At 53.8% G+C, this 19,242-nt stretch overlaps 7 protein-coding genes across 7 annotated transcripts; 4 read left to right on the forward strand and 3 right to left on the reverse strand.

Moving 5' to 3' along the window:
- Nucleotides 1-31: 31 nt before the first annotated feature.
- CLAFUR5_05654 (uncharacterized protein) lies at nucleotides 32-854 on the reverse strand (the record flags this gene model as incomplete). The annotated part of the gene is made up of 2 exons (XM_047904802.1): nucleotides 32-423; nucleotides 566-854. 2 exons carry the CDS (start codon nucleotides 852-854, stop codon nucleotides 32-34), a joined length of 681 nt encoding a protein of 226 aa, XP_047762084.1.
- A 1,238-nt stretch (nucleotides 855-2,092) lies between these two features.
- Nucleotides 2,093-5,189, forward strand: CLAFUR5_05655 (Phosphatidylinositol 4-kinase PIK1a; the record flags this gene model as incomplete). The annotated part of the gene is made up of 3 exons (XM_047904803.1): nucleotides 2,093-2,172; nucleotides 2,249-2,435; nucleotides 2,490-5,189. 3 exons carry the CDS (start codon nucleotides 2,093-2,095, stop codon nucleotides 5,187-5,189), a joined length of 2,967 nt encoding a protein of 988 aa, XP_047762085.1.
- A 785-nt stretch (nucleotides 5,190-5,974) lies between these two features.
- Nucleotides 5,975-13,102, forward strand: CLAFUR5_05656 (Ubiquitin carboxyl-terminal hydrolase puf; the record flags this gene model as incomplete). The annotated part of the gene is made up of 1 exon (XM_047904804.1): nucleotides 5,975-13,102. One exon carries the CDS (start codon nucleotides 5,975-5,977, stop codon nucleotides 13,100-13,102), a length of 7,128 nt encoding a protein of 2,375 aa, XP_047762086.1.
- Nucleotides 13,103-13,635: 533 nt separating this feature from the next.
- CLAFUR5_05657 (uncharacterized protein) lies at nucleotides 13,636-14,174 on the forward strand (the record flags this gene model as incomplete). The annotated part of the gene is made up of 2 exons (XM_047904805.1): nucleotides 13,636-13,700; nucleotides 13,760-14,174. 2 exons carry the CDS (start codon nucleotides 13,636-13,638, stop codon nucleotides 14,172-14,174), a joined length of 480 nt encoding a protein of 159 aa, XP_047762087.1.
- Nucleotides 14,175-14,246: 72 nt separating this feature from the next.
- Nucleotides 14,247-14,732, reverse strand: CLAFUR5_05658 (uncharacterized protein; the record flags this gene model as incomplete). The annotated part of the gene is made up of 1 exon (XM_047904806.1): nucleotides 14,247-14,732. One exon carries the CDS (start codon nucleotides 14,730-14,732, stop codon nucleotides 14,247-14,249), a length of 486 nt encoding a protein of 161 aa, XP_047762077.1.
- Nucleotides 14,733-15,873: 1,141 nt separating this feature from the next.
- Nucleotides 15,874-16,254, reverse strand: CLAFUR5_05659 (uncharacterized protein; the record flags this gene model as incomplete). The annotated part of the gene is made up of 1 exon (XM_047904807.1): nucleotides 15,874-16,254. One exon carries the CDS (start codon nucleotides 16,252-16,254, stop codon nucleotides 15,874-15,876), a length of 381 nt encoding a protein of 126 aa, XP_047762078.1.
- Nucleotides 16,255-17,317: 1,063 nt separating this feature from the next.
- On the forward strand, nucleotides 17,318-19,100 carry CLAFUR5_05660 (Catalase; the record flags this gene model as incomplete). Its single annotated transcript, XM_047904808.1, has 2 exons — nucleotides 17,318-18,076; nucleotides 18,129-19,100. 2 exons carry the CDS (start codon nucleotides 17,318-17,320, stop codon nucleotides 19,098-19,100), a joined length of 1,731 nt encoding a protein of 576 aa, XP_047762462.1.
- Nucleotides 19,101-19,242: the final 142 nt, after the last annotated feature.

The following is a 19,242-nucleotide window of genomic DNA, read 5'->3' on the forward strand; positions in this document are numbered from 1 at the left end:
TCCAAGACCACTCAATGCGCCACCATTGTTCTCATCCGGAAATTCCCACCTTACCCAGACCCCTCGGTCCACGACCCTCCTGCCACCGTACCTTCCTCTTCGCCTCAGCCCTCACAATTCCCACAACCTTCAGCGACAGCGCCCTATGCTCCCTCTTCCTCTGAACCGGAATCACGCGCGGAAAGCCAGCCAGTGCGATCTCTTCATTCTCGTTTGCACCAGTACCGTTGTCTTGAGCCGTCGATGTGGCAGCCTTCTTCCAGATGGTTCTACCGTACCCGTTGCCGACACAGATCGGACAGATGAAGGTCTCGATGCTCTCTGCCTCGTCGAATGTAACGTTGACGCATGTGTCGTGGTACCATTCCTCGCATGGGCCGTCACATGCGATGAGGGAGTCGTTGTAGCCTTCAGGCTGGCGGCCTGGGATGGGGATTAGCGAGGGTGCGCGTCAACGGTATAGCTGTCGAGTTATGTTGGGAGCGGTGGCGCGTCAGAGGCCTGTATCAGCAGACTTCGCGCGGCGCGCAAGCCGCCCTCGAGTGTGTGGCGACGGCTGAGGCACTTGCGCGTGCTTTGGACGATGCGAGGTACTTAGAAAAGCAGACAAGGCCCTCAGCCCAATGGTCTTTCTCGAGTCGGTGGTCTACGGACTCAGTAGCGTCCTGGATGCTATCGTCCTCCGAGACTGAGTCATCGTCCGCCGGTGGACTATCGACTCTCGGTGGTGGCTTGCTCAGGCGGATGCGAAAGCCAGAGCGAGGAACGGGAGTCGGATCGTGGGAGGTGTCGTCGAGGAGGGCATCTTGTGCAGCGGCTTGCCGGCTCTTGATTGCAACTGTTCTGGCAGTCATAGCGGAAGCGGTGGCGCTGTGTTTGCTGGTGAGGCTGGTGTATTGGTCGAAGTGGGTGCAAAAGGGACGCGGAGCTTGTCACTGGATGTCTTGATTAGCTTGTGCCAGGCTCAGCTGGGCGCTGTTCTTCAGGTGAGGCAAGGCAATGGCTCTGGCTTGTGACTGGAAGCTGTCGAGAGGAAGCAAAATTCGTCAGTCTGCTAGTGGGCTTGTTCAGAGCGACTGCTGCCGTGAGGGTGTGAATGTAGCCAGCAGAATAAACGCAAGCTTATGATTGATTGGATCAGGCGAAAAGATGCTGGCATCACCGGCGACTGAGCTGGGTAAAGTACGAACTCATAGCAGACTTATTTGTGAAGTACTTCCCAGTAACCAAGTGTGAGAATGTTGAAAGAAGCCACAACACTGCCTTGGCCATGGCACAGCTTCAGAAGCCCCAACAAGGCACTGGCAACGGCCACTACAAGAATGCTTATTTCGCCAGGCCTCCCCTAAATCACCACCGCTCTATCCTTCACGCCTACTAGGGTTTCAGTAGCTGCCGGCGACGGAACACAACCAGCTCGAGTCTGGCAAGACTCTGGTGCTTTCCATGTCATCTGCCGCTCGCCCCAACTGTCACATCCCACTCCAACTATGGCGATTCAGCACGCTAATGTTTCGGCCACCGCACATCTCTCTTTCGGGCCTCTGTATCAATACATCCATCTCTTGCTTCCTCTGCCACGCTCGTAGTCGAGAGCTTTGGCATTCAGCTTCACCTGGGTCGATCGCATCGGCGGGAGATGGGCTTCCAGGAGTGGTCTCCTTGGACGGCAGTCTTCGCATCGTACGGTCCATCGGCTGCCACCTTGCACGTCTAAGAAGATGAAAGATACATCGAGGCCATGATTTAAGTGAGGGAAGTGGCAATTTTGGAGTGAGGTCGGAGGGTATTTTAAGCGTAAATATGCCCCACCCGCAACCACGGATACGATCTACCCGACAAGGGCCCTGAGACATTGTTGTATGGGTGTACAACACATTGCTCCTCCTCCTGATTGCACAGCACAGCGTTATACCATAGCCCCGTGACATTTACTTGGGTGGCCAGCGACTATTCCTCGTGACGTGAGATCTGGACCAAAGGACGATTCGAAACACATGCCCGAAGTCGCAAAATAAGCATCGGATGAGAACACATATACACCCTCGATCCATGGCATTGGCAGGCAGAAGATGAGATAACACCATTCTCCATGAGCTGGAACTTACTCGAACGTTTCATCGAGTCGGAGCACTTCAACACAGACCCTTCCCTCACTGTCGCCTATCTTGCGTGAGCCACATCCTGCACCCTTTCCTCCGCGCAGAGCTCGAGTCCCGGATGCATACTAACAAATACATCACCACAGTCGCTACGCCGAGCATGTTGGTATACACTATGTCCTCTGCTCCAAGCTGCGAGGCTTCAGCTACGAGGAGATCGAGTTCTTCCTACCGCAATTATGCCACCTCGCCATATCGATCGACAATGAATCCATGGCATTGGAGGAGTTCCTCATAGATCTTTGCGAAGAGTCGGTCAATGGCGCGCTATTGGTACGTATGATCGCGGTCAGAGAGATGGGCACAGGGCATTGACACTACGCGCAGACATTCTGGCTCTTCCAGACATATCTCCACGATCTAGCGAATGCGCCGGCCTCCCACGCCTTTCGATCTTGTCGCAGACTATACAACAAGGTGCAGAGCATCGTCTTCGGAGCTGGCGAGCCACCACGAAGAGCTAGGATACAGGAGAATGTACTTCCAGTGACAGTGCTTTCGAGCTTGGTGCTAGCCGGCATCGGTCTGCCTCTGCTGCCACAGACAGCTGGACCACTCGCGATCGCTCAAGCAAGGAGACCACGTCCTGTTGAAGATGTCATATCAGATGCGCTCCCCGCTGCGCAGAAGCTCAGTCGTAGTGCGACAGTCACGGTCAACACCAACACGTCAAGAAGGACGCGGCCTGGGTCTGGTGATGGGAAAGATCCGGCACGAAGGAAGTCTCGGAGACCTGTAGACATCGCAACGGATGGTCCCAGAGCGACGGCGTCACAACCGAATACTCCTGGGTTGCCCACGCCGACAATCCAAGGACGTAAAGTGTCTTCCCATAGGATGTCGTTGGCAGTCACAAGAGGCGGTGAAGGGTTTACCAGCACTTCATCCTTACCCGACCAGCGACAAAGAAAAGTCAGCAACCCAGCGATGAGCTTACCTGCCTCTCCAGGAGTGCCGAGGAGGATAGCGGGCGACCTCTCACGACGACATTCGCAAGCTCTTCGCGCTGTGGTGCCAGCAGCGATGTCGAGGAGTCAGAAGATCCGAGCATTGCGACAGAACTACTTCCGGAATGAGACCCAGTTCTTGGCTGCACTGGAAGGTATATCGAATCGTCTTGTGGTGGTACCGAAAGCTGCCCGGTTGAGCGCACTTCGAGCAGAACTGGGCCTGATAGCGCAAGATCTGCCAGCTGAGGTCGACATACCATTAATATGCCCCGCAAATTTGGTGGATGGTGCAGCAAGCAAAAGTCGGCATCATCGCATCGTCAGGCTCAATCCAGCGGAAGCAACCAGCTTGAACAGCGCAGAGAAGGTACCTTATCTACTTCTGCTTGAAGTCCTGCGAGAGGATCTCGACTTTGACCCCGAGAGTCAACAGAACCAAGAATTACTGAATAAGTTCGCTGCCGAGAAAGGTAAGCAGAGGCGAAGACTCTTTGACACCACCGACGCAGCCAGAGAAGCAACGACAGAGTCACCACTGGACAGAATCCAGCAAGCGGATAGCGTGTTGGAGCCTACCAGTGGTGATCTTTCGAGTGCGAATCTTCTGCAGGATCTGGACGACGTTACGAAGCAAGGGAGAAACAGTCCTCGATCTCACACACAGTTAGGCTCCAGAGATCCTCCAAGGCTGTCGAGCGGAGTCAGCACGATATCGACAGGACCTAGCCTACCGACACCACGCAGCTCAGAGTCAACACCAGGCCGACCCAGCAGCTCTCCATATCTCAAACCTCAGAATCCGAACCAGGCAGATGTATCAGCACTGGCCGATCACATGCGCACAGCATCGCAAATGCTTGCCCAGCTTGAGCTTAGTGCTGCAAAGCGTCCCAAAGCTGAAGTTGCTGCGATTCGATCCAAGATCATCGCGAGTATGCAGTCCCTTGAGGAGCATAGCTTTCTTTCAGAAGAGACAGCACATGCACCGAGCTTCGAAACGATCATGGCGAAGGCGGGCGCATCGCCTACAGAGGCTGAAGATCTTGCCGAAAGTCTGGATGGCGCGACAGATCCCAAGCTCAATACTGGAAAAGGTGCCGATCGAATGGAGAACGATGCCATGACCGGTGGTATACAATGCAAAGGCGATCGCGACGACCCATCTGCAGCGACTCTTGGCGAAGCGTGGGAGCAGAAGAAAGAGCGCATTAGACGATCCTCACCGTATGGCTGGGTCAGGAACTGGGATCTGATCTCAGTCATCGTCAAGACCGGTGCCGATCTGCGACAAGAAGCCTTCGCCTGTCAACTCATTGGCGTCTGCTCAAAGATCTTCGCCGAGCACGATGTTGATGTTTGGATCAAGAACATGCGCATCCTCGTTACAGGCGAGACTTCCGGCCTCATCGAAACCATCACCAACGCCGTATCGCTCCACTCCATCAAGCGGTCCCTCACCCTGGCCTCGATAGCCTCCGGCACGAACCCCAAGAAACGCATCGCTACCCTACAGGACCACTACGCCAAAACTTTCGGAGCACCAGACTCTGCATCTTATGCGAAAGCAATCGACTGCTTCATCCGCAGCCTGGCAGCTTATAGTATAATCTCCTACATCCTTCAACTCAAAGATCGCCACAACGGAAACATCCTCATCGACTCAGAGGGGCATGTGGTACATATCGATTTCGGCTTCATGCTCTCCAATTCTCCTGGCAACATGGGCTTCGAGGCCGCGCCCTTCAAGCTCACTTTCGAGTATGTGGAGCTCCTTGGTGGGCTTGAGGGCGAAGCTTTTGGACGCTTCAAGGAGCTGATGAAGGATGCATTCCAAGCTTTACGACGGGAGGCGGAGCGGATAGTCACTCTGGTTGAGTTGATGGGAAAGGAGAGCAAGATGCCCTGCTATGGCGGTGGGTTAGTGAATGTCGTCAGTGCATTGCGGGCCAGGTTCGTGCTGGAGAAGAGTAAGGAAGCGGCAAGAGAATGGGTGGAGGATCTCGTGGCGAAGAGTGCGGGGAGTTATTACACGAGGCTTTATGATACCTTCCAGTATCGGACGCAGGGGATCTATTGATCGCGATGGTTTGATCTGCGGTGGTGTTCGGATGGAGCAGAGATGGACGGAAGAGAGGACGATAGAAAGCTATAGAGCAGGGATCTGCTGTCTTTCCCACGTGTCTGTGAGTTCAGAGTCTCGATGGCGCGGAAGACAGGCGTGTCTTCACGGGAGGATCTGGAACCTGTCAAGATGGCCGACTACTGTGGGTCTGCAGGGATCAGGGTAGTTGAGCTGGGCCGGCCGGGAAAGATCAACCGGCCGGGGATCTTCAGAAGATGAATCAAAAGCAGTAGGCTCTCATATGAGCGGGTAGATGCAGCAGTGAATGCTGTTCCACGGCAGCGAGTGAGGTTGTCGCAGCCACGAGGTGAATTGGAGGTGGAGCTGTGATGACGCAATGCGGGCTGAATTAGCTCTCGCTAGGCGGCAACGGCGGAGCTAGACCCTGCATCGTGGAGCTCTGGCGCTCTTTCATGGTGTTCTGAGTTCATCACTTTGAACACCACCACATCCACGCGAAACTAACGCGTTCAGTGCACCTTCATCTTCCAGCGCTTTTTCTCCCCCCACTACCTCGGAGTCTGGCGTTGTTTGCGAGGCCCTGGAACAGTCTGGAACGGCGTCACATCTGCGACGCACAACAACAACACGGCCCGCTTTGCTTGTGACACCTGCATCTCTCGGGCGGAACGTGCGTGCAGCCTTTCTTCACAAGCTCAAGACGAATCAATAAATCGCCCATTGTTCCGACTGCAGCGGGCATGCTACCACAAACTTCGTGACCGTCACATTTGCACAGCATGCCTGCCGCAAACGCTGATTACGTGCGCGACGCTGTCGCCGACGCGAATCCTGATCTCACGCGCAAACGGCAACGCCTTAGCGAGGAAGCCGATGAGACATCGCCACTATCCACTAAAGACGACATTCTGATCGAAGAAGTACCAATGGAGGAGGATGGCAGTAGTCTTGCGAATGCTATTGAGCTCCACGACGACCTGGACGGCGGGCCGCTGGCGCCTTTCAGCGACATATTCCTACTCTCGCCTGCCAACGACATGACTGCCCCACAGCAGATCGAGTGGTTACGAGGCCATCTGGCAACACCGAACACACATATGGATCCTGCTTTCTTCGCTGTTCTTGCAACAGCACTCGGCAACCATGTCACACAAGCTCAAGCATTGCCGGATCTTGGCCGCACGAAGTATATCGACGAACAAGACTTCTTCGACAAGCTTGGCGAAGTGTGCTTTCGCATCTTAGCTCGGCATACGCTATTCGAGAAGCACATTCTGGAGGACAAGCGTTGCAAAGCTGAAATGCTCCAGCACATCAACGATTTCATGCAGAACATCAACGACATGTGTCTCAACGTACTTGAGATCTTGCCTTCATTGATGGAGTCCATATCGACCAGACGGGACTCTGGCAGTATCAGAGAAGGGCCTCAGCGCAACAGTCTACTCTGGTTCATCCGCATACTTGGCCAGAGTCTTGCCGGGTACAATGCGGGCGTGTTCAGTCACTTTAAGGACTTCGACTTTAGGCCAGTCGCGTCGCGGAAGATCCGCGAACAGCAGTTCTTGGGCTTTCAAGGCGCCACTGACAGACTGGTCACACTACTGCGAAAGCTCACTAAATACAACAAGCAACTGATCGACAGTGCGTGGGACGAGCAGGCTTGGGAGGCAGTAAGCGCCATTCTCCACGTGCAAGACAAGCTTCAGGTGGACAAGCCCGATCACATCCGTGCAGTGCTGAAGACACTACACGAAGATGTTCTACCAGTCACATGCAATCGGAAAAAGCAAGCTCTGCCTGTCAGACTCCACGAATTGAGCATTAGCTTATCGGAAAAGCTTCTGTCCCAGCTCTTGGCCTCTGCCGATACGGAAGCGACGATCGATATCTACACAACATACACCAGGAGTGACGACGACGCGCTTTTCCCACAGCGGACCGATGGTGGAGCACTGGTGCAACAGCTGGTCGACTTGAGCGACAGCGACGTCGAAGTACAGAGATCTCTCATGAGCACCGCATCGTGGCTACAACAGATGAACAGACTACTCCACAGCGATATCATGGACTTCTGCAACTATGGCATCAGCGAGTTGAACACACGCCTGCCCAAGATATACACGCAATATCGTGATTCTCCACAAGGGCTAGAGCATCCTGTCTTGGTCTACATTGCTCGATTCCTGCGCTGCCATGAGGTCATTCGATTCATCTTTGGTCCAAACTCGCACTCGAGTCTTATCAACTACAGTCGCGACATTGTCGGGTTTCTTGCCGCCATCAACAATTATACCAACCAGGAAACAGATGTCATCTGGCAGGCGTGTACCGAAAGTGTCGAGGTCGAGAAGGTGAAGGCCTCGTGGAGTGTGCTCCACGGGATCAGCGGCTTGCTCGACATCGATCATCTGCTGTACTTGGTGGAACAGTTTTCGCTTACAGCACGCTCAAAGCTGAGCAACGACATGATCGCAGCACTGAGCGATCTCTTCTCTACGGTTTCAAAGACGGCGAACGGGCCTCTCGAAGGTGAGAACCGCCTGAAGACGGCTTTCGTCAGTATCGATCTCATGATGGGTCTCGACGCGACATCTGAAGACCCCGTGTCGAAGCAGCTTCGCCGCGTTGCAACTCACGAACTTTTGCGGTTCATGGGGCCTGACTATACCACCGGCGATCGACATCAGATCTTCGCACGTTGCATACAAAGATATGGCGCTTCTGGAGGAGATGCGACAGCCGCGGTGACGATTCTAAACTCCATGCTGAGCAAGATCACGTTGTCCCCGGACGACACTCAAGACCTACTGGGGATGTTGTCAGTCCCGACTGCGATTAAGGAGTTAGGTCATTTCGTGGAAGATCGCCGTGCGTTGGAGGACCGCAATTCGACCCGTCTATCGATCATCGCCAGGTTAATCATGATTCTGCACCTCATGACTCTTGCACACGAGACCTGGGCAGTGGAAATAGCGCAGCTACTGTTCGACATTGTGGTTGGAGATCTGGCGTTGGACAACACGGCGAGAGATCTTGCATGGACATACTTGTCGAACGTCGTCAAAGGGACTCCTCAACCCTCGAGGGTGGTCCGTTTGCTTTTCAAACACTTCATCAGCAATCTAGCCAGTGAAGTATCATTGACACACACGACCCCACGGCTGGTAGCCCTCTTGGGCGCATCCCTCGGCAGCCCAAAAGACGAATATGAAATGCTGGGCTCCCCCGTATGGGCGAAACTGGTTCATTGTGCCGAGAGCAGTGGCGACGATCGTGTGCGGCAAGCAGCGACTGATACAATCCGAGGGATACTGTGCAACCCTGATGTGCCGCTGCCGAAAGGCATCCGTCCGGTGGAGCTCCAGTCAAAATTCACGGAGCGACAGATCGAGCGTGTACTCGCCACGTCCGGAAAGCCTGGCGCAGCATCGCAGCAGCTCGCTTGTCGGCAGCTGGACTTGTTGGATGCTGTGCTTCAGGCGAGTGCAAAGTATCCTGCACGCGTGAAGACCAACAAAAACTCCAAGCTCGATTTGGACCCAAACAGCGCCGAGAATAAGGTACATTTCCTGATCGAGGTTTATTGGGGCGGTAAAAATGAGCCAGAGCAGTACCATTCGTCCAGATCGAAGACCACCAAGCTGCGGGCACTTGCAGACCGTCTTCCTGCATTGACAGGCGCATACGAGCACCGACTGATCTTGGGTGGCAAGCTTGTGGACCTGACCAAGCAGGCTGATGAGACTTTGTCGAGTATCGGCCTGCAAAGCTCAGGTGTGCTGCAGATCTGCCCCAAGTACACAATTCAGAGCGATATTAACAGGCTGATGAAACCGGTAGGTACCGTTGAACAAACAATCATGAGCCACTACAAGCGGATCGAAGCTCTGCTCGTCGGAACAAGCGAGATTGCGCGTCGAACATATGATCTGCTCAAGCAGATTCGACCACCAGACGAGACACGCGACAGGGTCACCTCGCCGCAGACAGAGCTTAACGAGATCTGTCCCATCTCTAGCAAGTGGCGAATCATGATGACTGCTCACGTACTCAAGACGCATCTCCTTGACTTTGCCAACATCGGCGTCGTGGATCAGACATTCTTCATGCGTGGTACGCGGATACTCATCGCTGTAGTAATGGCCTGGAACCAGATGCTCGATCCCCAGATCACCACAACGGTTTTAGACTGCCTAGTCTGCTTCTTGCAAGAACGGGCGGAGACAACAGTCGACGTTAAGATTACGCAAGAGCCTGACCGACTGGTGACACGCATGCTCGATATGTGTTTTCGCGCAGTGGAACTGCACACCAAGCAGAGTGACTTGGCCGAACAAGTCTACAAGGCGCTATTGCATGCCTTTCAACAACAGCCTGAGATCTGGGATAGCTTTGTGGCCGACTCGCGCACTGTGGATCTTCATCGTCAGTTGTTACTGAGCACAAACGCGGAACTCCTTGGCAAGGTGAGTACCATGATCGAAACCTTCTGTAAAGAGTCCTTCGCCACCAGTGAGGGTGGCGCAAGCTTCTACCTCAAGGTCTTACTTGGGCTTGTTCCGGACGCACTGAGCCCTCAGGGTCGCAATGCAGCGTTCTTCCAGCTGGCCACGAACATACTCCACGCCGACACGACCTTGCCAGCGGATGAGGAGGGAGCCCGCGACACCATGCAGGAGCTGGTGACAGCCCTATGGCAGTATCGACATACAGAGACGCCAAACTTTCCTCAAAAAGACGCAGCAATGGCAGGTCTGCTACAGCTACTTCTCGAATCTATTCAAGTAGTGCGAAGTGCCAAGAAGCCACTTGCGCTCGAAGGCTTCGCTCTGCAAGTGTTCACGCAGCTTCTCTTTCCGAACAAAGACGGCTCGTGTTGGCAAGCGCTCCTGGACGAGCAGTCACGAAGTGTCGCTTTCCGCCTCGTCAAGGCCACCTGTGAGTCGGAAGAGGACATCTATGGCATCATCGACAGAGCATTCAGCGCGTTACAAGAGACTGGCAACGATCCTGCTGCCACCTATCCTGGCAGAGACAAGTTTCTCAGGGCGGCAACCGAGCCCAGCGGCTTGCCCAACCTTCGCAATACCTGCTACATGAATTCCCTCCTCCAGCAATTGTTCGCGAACACAAAGTTTCGCAAATTCATCTTCAGCATACCACTCCCAGGCGGATCGCAGGAGACAGTGTTAGCCGCAGTCAGCAGACTGTTCGCTAACATGCAAGATGGATACTTTACCTCGATCGATGTAGCCCATCTCGCAAAGCTTCTAGACATCGATGTGTGGATTCAAGAGGACGTTCACACATTCTATGAAAACTTCTTGTCGAGACTCGAGGCAGATATGCCGAGTGCAGACTACAAGGCTCAGCTGGCGCGCTTCTACACCGGCAATCTTGTTTCGCAGGTCAAGGGCGCTTGTGGTCATGTCTCATCCAGGCTCGAAGAGTTTGTCGACATCCCTATTGTCGTCACCAATCAGAAAGATCTGGCCAGCAGTTTGGAAGCCTACATTCAAGGCGAACAGATGGAGGGTCAGAACCGGTATCGATGCTCGGCATGCGATCCCAGCACTGATGGCCGGCTAGTCGACGCCATGAAGCGCAGCTGCATCGAGGATCTGCCCGACAATGTCACGTTCTGCCTGAAGCGCTTCAGCTTCGAAGCTATGTTTGGTGGAGATGCGTCCAAAGAGAATGGCAGATTTGAGTTCCCTCAGTCCATCGACCTGGGCAAGTATACTCGAGCCCAGCTTGAAGATCCAGAAGCTAAGAAAGACGAGGACATCTTCGAGCTGGTAGGGGTCATCGTTCACTGGGGTACGCTGACCAGCGGCCACTACTGGTCTTATACGCTTGTGCGAAACACAGCATCACCAGATTCTCGCAAGTGGCTGAGACTGAACGACTCGACAGCTGACACAGTCAAGAATGGCCTATCTGAGGTACAAGAGGAATGCTTTGGCGGTGGACTGGGCTTTGATGGCAAGCCGCGCCAGGACAGTGCCTATGTCCTCTTCTACCAGCGAAAGACATCTCTGGAAGAGCAGGTCGCGATTGCAACACCAGTCTCAGACTACTCCTGTATGGACCCTATGCCAGCGAGGGTCAGTCTACCTCCTGCCTTGGAGGAGGAATTGTGCAAAAACAACACTTGGCATCAGCGGATCGCTCAGCTCTTTGACGATGATTTTGCTTCCTTCCTCGCATGGGCAATGGAGAACTTTGGCCAATATACCACTTGGGGCTCTTCTCCGTCGGACACTAGCATCTCCTCCCGCGAAGGACCTACTGGTGCAACGGCGAACGACTTGGTGAACAGCAGTCCTGATTTCCGTGTGATACAGGCAATGAACCTTCTTGTTGCGACGTACTATAAACGCGTGGTTGTTTGTCAGCCGGTGTCTTGGAAGAAGCTGAACACATTGGTGCCAAGTCTCAAGAAGCTCGTCTCTGAGCAGGCGATCTTCGCAGGCTATTTCTTGAACCAAATTATCGACGACACACCTTGGTTCAGCAAGATGATCTTGCATGAGAAGAGGATCGTGCGAACGACGACCTACGAGCTGGTTGTGGCATGCTTGACAGCACTTAAACAATGTGATACCACAGCTTACCAGTCTGGTCTACGCCAAGCCGTCAACATCCACTCCAACATGATCCACTCGAATCTCAGCCTGGGGGTGGAAGCCGATTACATCAACTTTGCGATTGATCTAGCCAACCTTGGCGCTGAAGAGATGGCCTTTATACTCGGCGAAGGTTACTACACCTGGGCCGTGCACCTCCTGATGCTACCCGCCAATATACGGCGGCAAAAACACAATCCGGGCCTGTGGCATCACTTCACTACCCATCCTAACATGGTGTCGGCTTTGTACGACTTCGTGCACATTGTGATCAGCGCCCAGCTCGAATTGGAGAAGGCACGTAAAAGGGCGATCGGGAGCAGCGATTCTGGCGTGTCATTGTACACAGACGAGCTGGATATGCTGGTGAAGCACGGCAATCCAGAGGTGTTCTACTGGATGTACGCTGCGCGCCACGCCAATAAGCCAAACGACTGGACGACTTCATCACCTGGCAGACTACTGTCACTGCTCTGTGAGGCACTACCACCGCAGACTATGGATATGGTGGAAAGCAGCCTCCTCGGCTTCATTGCACAAGAGGAGGAGTCGTTTCCTGCAGTAATGAGTATGGTCCTGCACTATCTCTCATGCGATCTGCCGCTCGAGAGAGCCCTTCCAGCCTGCAACGCTCTCGGCACTACTCTCATCGAGTGGGCAGAGTCGGAAGAAGAATTCCTCAACCGCATCAAGGACGCCTACAGTCTTGCATCCGTTGCGATCCTTCAGAGCACCAAGATCTGGCTTCGTAATATGTTGACCATGCACAGCAAGGGTACTGTCCGCAGAGGCACCCGAGATTTCCTGATGCAGGAAATCTTTACCGGACCTGCGATCTCGGACGACGAGGACTGCGACGCAGCACGCGCACAGTTTGCTATGAACATGGTGACGGAAAACTGTGGCGTTCTCAAGCAAGCTTACAGCAAAGAGTACGCTCGAGCCAGGTACGAGCCAACGATTGCAATCGGCAGGACGGCGGTCCAGCATCTACACGACTTATGCGATGAGGCGACCAAGCTTCGAGCAGACGCTGAAGAAGAAGAAGAAGACGCCGACGATCCCGTTTCAATGAAGTTACAGATCTGGATCGACGAAGCCCAGCGCGCTTGGACCGCATGGGCGCAGCTAGAGGAGGATGTGCTTGGAGATTGGAGTCTTGAAGACGAGATAGTCTTGCGTGGTAATACGCGAGCGGAGTCGGTTGAGGTGTCCGACGGCTACTACACGTCGGACTATGATGAGGATATGGAGGATGGCAGTCCGATGGCATAGGGGAGCTGTCGTTGCCCACATCTGCGACATGGACTTCGTCGCGCGGTGAAAGTGGGCCGCAATGCTGTGGAAAAGGGCCGCAAAAGGTTTAAGGCTTGTATGATACAATAGGTGGCACGACATGAATGGTATGATTATGAGGTGGATGAGTACGACATCAAATGAATGCGACTTGACTCTCGTACATTGAGCACGATTTCGAAGTCAAGACCATCGGCCTTCAAGAGCGAATTTCTTGGTAGCCCAAGAGGAGAGGGTGTCACTTATACTGATCAACAAGGAATGGCAGCCTATACCTTCTACATTATCTGCATGTTCCCATTTACACAGTGAAAAATGCACGATTGCTACGATCCATGTCTGCCTCCCATCCTGATCCCAACCGTCTCGGAATCGTGCCGAGACCGATGGCCCGTGTGCACGACACCTTCCCACCTCAACCTTCATAGCACAAACAACAGTCACACGTTTGAACATCAAGATCAATAAATCACCAGAAGGAACCCAGCATCGCCTCAATACCCTCTCGCACCATGCCCTACTCCTGCCTCCCAACCTATCCCCTCATCCTCTTCGGCGTGATCGAGCCAGCTCTACTGTAAGGAGCAGTACCTCATAACATTCATCATTGAATCCACATTGTAACATCCTCTACAGAATATGGGCCTACATCACCGGCCTAACCTCCCCCCTCCACTTCTTCACCTCCCAAGCCCCCAACCCCACCCTCCCACCAACAACCACCTTCACGCCCCAAGCCGAAGCCCTCACGCTCCAACTCCTCAACGTGTTACTCCTGCTCGCTCCCATGTCGCTGATATGCTGCTGGACCACCAATTCCACCACGACGAAGTGGTATTTGATCGCGGTGGCGTTTGCGGATTTGGGGCATGTTTATGCTACGTATCGGGGCGTGGGGTATGAGTACTTTGTTAATCCGAGCGGGTGGAATGATATGGTTTGGGGGAATGTTGGGGTGAGTTTGTTTTTGCATGTGAATCGGTGGGCGGCTGTTATGGGGGTGTTTGGGAGGGTGGGGGTTGTTGAGGGGGAGGGGCGGAAGAGGGAATGAAGGGGTGGAAGGTGCGGTGGTGGTTACATGTAATGCAGCCAGTGTTGTCATCAGTAGCACGTCATGAGACATCTAGATCTTGAACTGCACTAAATACTCCCAATCCGCCATCTCATCATCGACTCTACGTCTGAGCTGCTTCGCCACCGCCTCACCATATTTCTCACTCCACTTGACCTGCTCAACATCCAAATCAACAACCTGCCTCTCCCCACCCGGCCTCTTCACCCCCGTCGTCTGCTGGAAACCCTTCAGCAAACCACGCGCCATCTGCATCCGCAACCCCGGCCTCTCAAACTCCTCATCCGAAACCGGCTCCCACCCATGATCCACAACCCAAGACGGATCAATCCCAAGTCTTGTACAGATATTGTGAATTTTCTCATCGTACCGCCAGACAGTATCATCCCCATCGACCACGATGATGTGCTGCCCTTTGCGCTCACGGTCGAAGTCGAACATCATCCTGCTGAATGCTAACGTTACGGTAGTCAGGAAACTTTCGTCCTCGATGCCAATCGCACAGCCGATTTGGGTTTCCAGTAAGGCTTGGTACATGCTTGGTACTACGAGAGCTGGATGGCGGATGACGAGGATAGGCGTGAGGCTGGTGAAGAGGTCGTCGGGCAATACGGTTGAGTTTTTGGGATGTCGATACCTTCCCGTCGCAGGAGACCTGTCATGATGTCGTGCTGCAAGCAGAACGTCAGGTGTTCATTACCGAACACGATCGTGCCATGGACTTCGGTTTCGTCGATTTCTCTCCTCAAGCGTTCTTCGCAGTCGGAGTAGTTGTCGCGTAGCCAAATTCCCGCTTCTCGCCATCGTGCCAGCTCTTCAGTTCGTGCTGCTGAGTGGCGTGGTTTGTCGTGATACTGGCAAGCTCCGATGCTAGCTGGGAGGTATGGATGGTAGATCTGGTGAAGCTGGGGGTGTTGAGAGAAGAGTCGGAAGAAGACGTGGCTTCTGGCTCGCATGTTGTCGAAGACCCAGATTCTCTTTCGTGTGAGGTCGTTCATTGTTGATTGATGATGTAGACGATAGAGTGCGTCGCACTGCAGACTTTATAGGCGGCTTTGACAGGCAGAGAACAAGCTGGCGCTTGCCCTATGCTATCAGTAATCACTACGCGCGAGCTGTCCAGTGCGACGCCCTACGAGAGTCGGAGTGATGGCTGAGATTGAGTTGCTTACCACGACTCTAATGTGTCCACGTGTGTCGTGCGCACCGTTCCTGCCTTGGTCTTTGCCTTTCCTCTTCAGATTGCGCTTCGCGAGGACTCAACAATACCATTATGATTCAAGTACCTTTCGCCCATCGTTGCTGACAGCGTCGCCCGCTCAAATGGATCGAAGCGGGCCACCTTGCCGAACGATGGTCCCTACGCCATTCCGTGACGAGGCTCCATGTATCGCTATGTGATTGCCCGGGTTCTGGAGTTCGAAACCACAGGCGACACACTCTTTCCGCATAGCGGCCACGTGTCGCTCGTACTCGTAGACGACGACTTCTGATTGTGTCTGCTCCACAGCTTGTGCATCGCTGCTATGTGCATAGAATAACCTCCCTAGAAGTTCCAGCTGGGGACCAGGGCGATGCACAAGCACAAGCAGGCTTCCACCCTTGACTCGTGTAGCCCTCGCTGTCATAGCAAGCTCCCGATGAAGAAGCCACTCGATCGGTTCATCGACAGCTATGGTCATTTTGATGGCTTGCTTTGCACCTTCTCCAGGAGAGTCCTGATACCGAAGGTACCCCATTTGCGTACGTCCGTTGCGATCTTTGGATGTAGAGCAGGACTCTCCAGAACCTTGCGGATAGCAATCAGGGCCGGATAGGTCGGGATGCATGCATTTTCGTACTTGATGTAGCCACGAAGGACTATTGTGTTGAGCAGATCAAGGTCCGTCCATAGTGAAGGATCCGCTTGAAATAGGTTGAACAGCGTGAGTCCATCGAACCTGCGGATCGCTGGCCGAGAGGCTGAAGACGTGGTCCAGGTATCGTCGCGGCAGTGGAGCTCGAAGTATTGGTACACGATAAGCCGTATGTCGATTGGCAGAGCGCTGAACAGAGGCATATTTCATGAAGTCAGCTTGACGAAGCTGTTGGGTTGAGTGGGTGTTGCGGAGATGGTACTTGATATGCTGTGTGTTAAAAGTTGGGACATAGTCGCAGGATCAGCTGCAACCGGAGCGGGATTTGAGATGTGTGTGAAGATGTGGCAGCAGCTGAGCGCGCGCACGTTCTTGCTTACCACGGTGGAGCGCTGCGTCGGGTTTGAGACGACAAGCTTCGAGGGTCGCTGACGGAAAGTCGATTACAGTAAGATGGAGTTTCACACAATGTACCAAAGCCAATACATAAAGGGTGTTTGGTGCTCACGTGGTGCTCTAGGCACCTAGGATGTTGATTGGTGGCAAGATTGGAGACAGAGCGGACTTCACTCCTGTCGAATCAAAACAGTCTCACGTCAACTGAAGCTTGTGGGTCATAGAGTTTGGAGGCTCTGTCAGAGTCTCAGACTGTCCATAGTCCGGTGGCGACTATGTCATCCGCTCTGTCATTGGCATTGCTCTGCATCTACAGTCCTGGGCATAGTTTTTACAGCCCCTGTATTTACGCTAACCCCTTCCGGCTATCCATGTCCATCTCAGAAGGTGTTGCTACCTTCAATCTCACTATCAAGAATGGGCCAAGCTCACACCTGAGGACATACAACGTATATGCAAGAGTATGCGATAACGCTGCGAGGCAGTAATAGCCAACAATGGAGGACACACCAGGTGGTGAGCTACGCCAAGCAGTGGATACATCCTTCCTAATGAGGAAAGGTGGAGGAACAGGGGTTGTAAAAAGTATGCCCAGGACTGTATGCGCTCGACACGCATCATCCTTGGCATCACATCCACACATCGTAGCAGATCTGTTGACGCGGCACAAGTACCATGGCCCACTGAGCCAATCAACGACTTCATGAATCATAGATTGGTCGATGGCAAGCAGCTACACGATGCTCATCCCGCTCTACAAAACGACCGGTGCAGGCCGGGAGTGCACGATACTGTAGCTCCACGATCAGCGGGAAGGATTCCATACGCGAGACGTCCCTCTGTTGATATACTCCAAGTCCCCTTCTCCAAATGCACGCCACACATCTTCATACAGACAACATGGCACCGTCAGCAACAGCACACTCAGCGGACGGCCGCACGACCGGCGATATCCACCGCGACTACAACGATGACAGGAATGCCTCTGCTGAGGACACTGTCTACTGCACGAGCAACGGAGTGCCGATAGCCCATCCCTACGAGGCACAGCGAGTCGGTGACAATGGCCCTCTGCTTCTCCAAGATTTCCACTTGGTAGACCTGCTCTCCCATTTCGATCGCGAACGAATCCCAGAACGAGTCGTTCACGCAAAGGGTGGAGGCGCCCATGGCTACTACCAGACCACCGACCCTCTGGACGACCTCTGCTTAGCAGACATCTTTCAGGCTGGCAAGAAGTGCCCCATCTCTGTCCGCTTCTCCACAGTCGGTGGCGAGTCTGGTTCTCATGATTGCGCTCGCGATCCTCGTGGCTTCTCAGTCAAGTTCCGTACTGAGGAGGGCAACTGGGACATGGTAGCGAACAACACCCCCGTCTTCTTCCTCCGAGATCCGGCGAAGTTCCCTCACTTCATTCACACACAGAAGCGCGACCCACAGTCGCACCTGACTCACGCCGACGATTCGACTATGTTCTGGGACTACCTGAGCCAGAATCCAGAATCCGTTCACCAAGTCATGATTCTCATGGGTGACCGAGGTATCCCAGACGGTTGGCGTAAGATGCATGGCTATGCCGGCCACACTTTGAAGCTCGTCAACAAGAAGGGCGATTGGGTCTATGCACAGGTACGTTCAGATCAAACATCGTCTTTCAATGACCAGGGCTGACAATTCTTAGATGCACATGAAATCCAAGCAAGGAACCGACTTCATCACACAGGAGGACTCTGCGAACTATTCGCCAGATTACGCCCAGAAGGATCTATACCAGGCAATCGAAAAGGGCGATTACCCAGGCTGGGACGTTGAATTCCAGACCATGACACCAAAGGAAGCCGAGGACCTGTGGGAGACACAGAAGATTAACGTATTCGACTTGACCCACGTCTGGCCCCAAAAGCAATTTCCCCGCCGCAAAGTCGGCGAGTTCTTCCTGAACGAAAACGTCAAGAACTACTTCGCGGAGATTGAGCAAATCGCCTTCAACCCCGCCCACATGCCCCCAGGCATCGAACCCTCAGCAGACCCCGTCCTCCAATCCCGCCTCTTCTCCTACCCGGACACCCACCGCCACCGCATCGGCGTCAACTACCAGCAACTCCCCGTCAACGCCCCCCGCGTACCCTACAGGATCGCCAACTTCCAGCGTGACGGCGCCATGGCGTACCTCAATCAGGGCTCGCGACCAGCATACCTCAGCTCCATCCAGCCCAACCAGTTCCGGAAGCGAACTGTGAACCTCGACAAGACACACGGCCACTTCGTCGGCGACGCTGTGACGTTCTTGTCTGAGATCCGGCCTGAGGACTTCAATGCCCCTCGCGCCCTTTGGGAGCGTGTCTGGGATGATGGTGCGCGTGAGCGTTTCATCAACAACGTCTCTGGTCACATGAGTAACTGCACGAAGGAGGAGATTATTAAGAGACAGATTGCGATTTTCCGCGAGGTGTCGAATGATCTCGCCACAAGGCTGGAGAAAGCTACTGGTGTGGAGGGATATGATGGTATTGCGGGGCTGAGTTTCAATGGCGAACACAATGGCATGGCGAAGGATGCTAGTCTGCGTGCTGCTAACAATATGGTTGATAAGCAGTCGATGGCTGCCAATAACGGTGCGCCAGCTGCTGGCACCCACGTTAAAGTCAACTAAGTGGGACTGGCAGGATGTTATGATTGAATAAAGCGTAAATAGGTCAAGGTGTATCATTTTAGAGTATTGAGTGATGGACCACACTACTTGATCCCAGTCTCTATCACTTTCCTTCGGATCGAGGCGAAGTGGTCGTCTCCGG

Source organism: Fulvia fulva, chromosome 5 (genome assembly GCF_020509005.1).
Source record: "Fulvia fulva chromosome 5, complete sequence".
Classification (NCBI taxonomy): Eukaryota; Fungi; Ascomycota; class Dothideomycetes; order Mycosphaerellales; family Mycosphaerellaceae; genus Fulvia; species Fulvia fulva.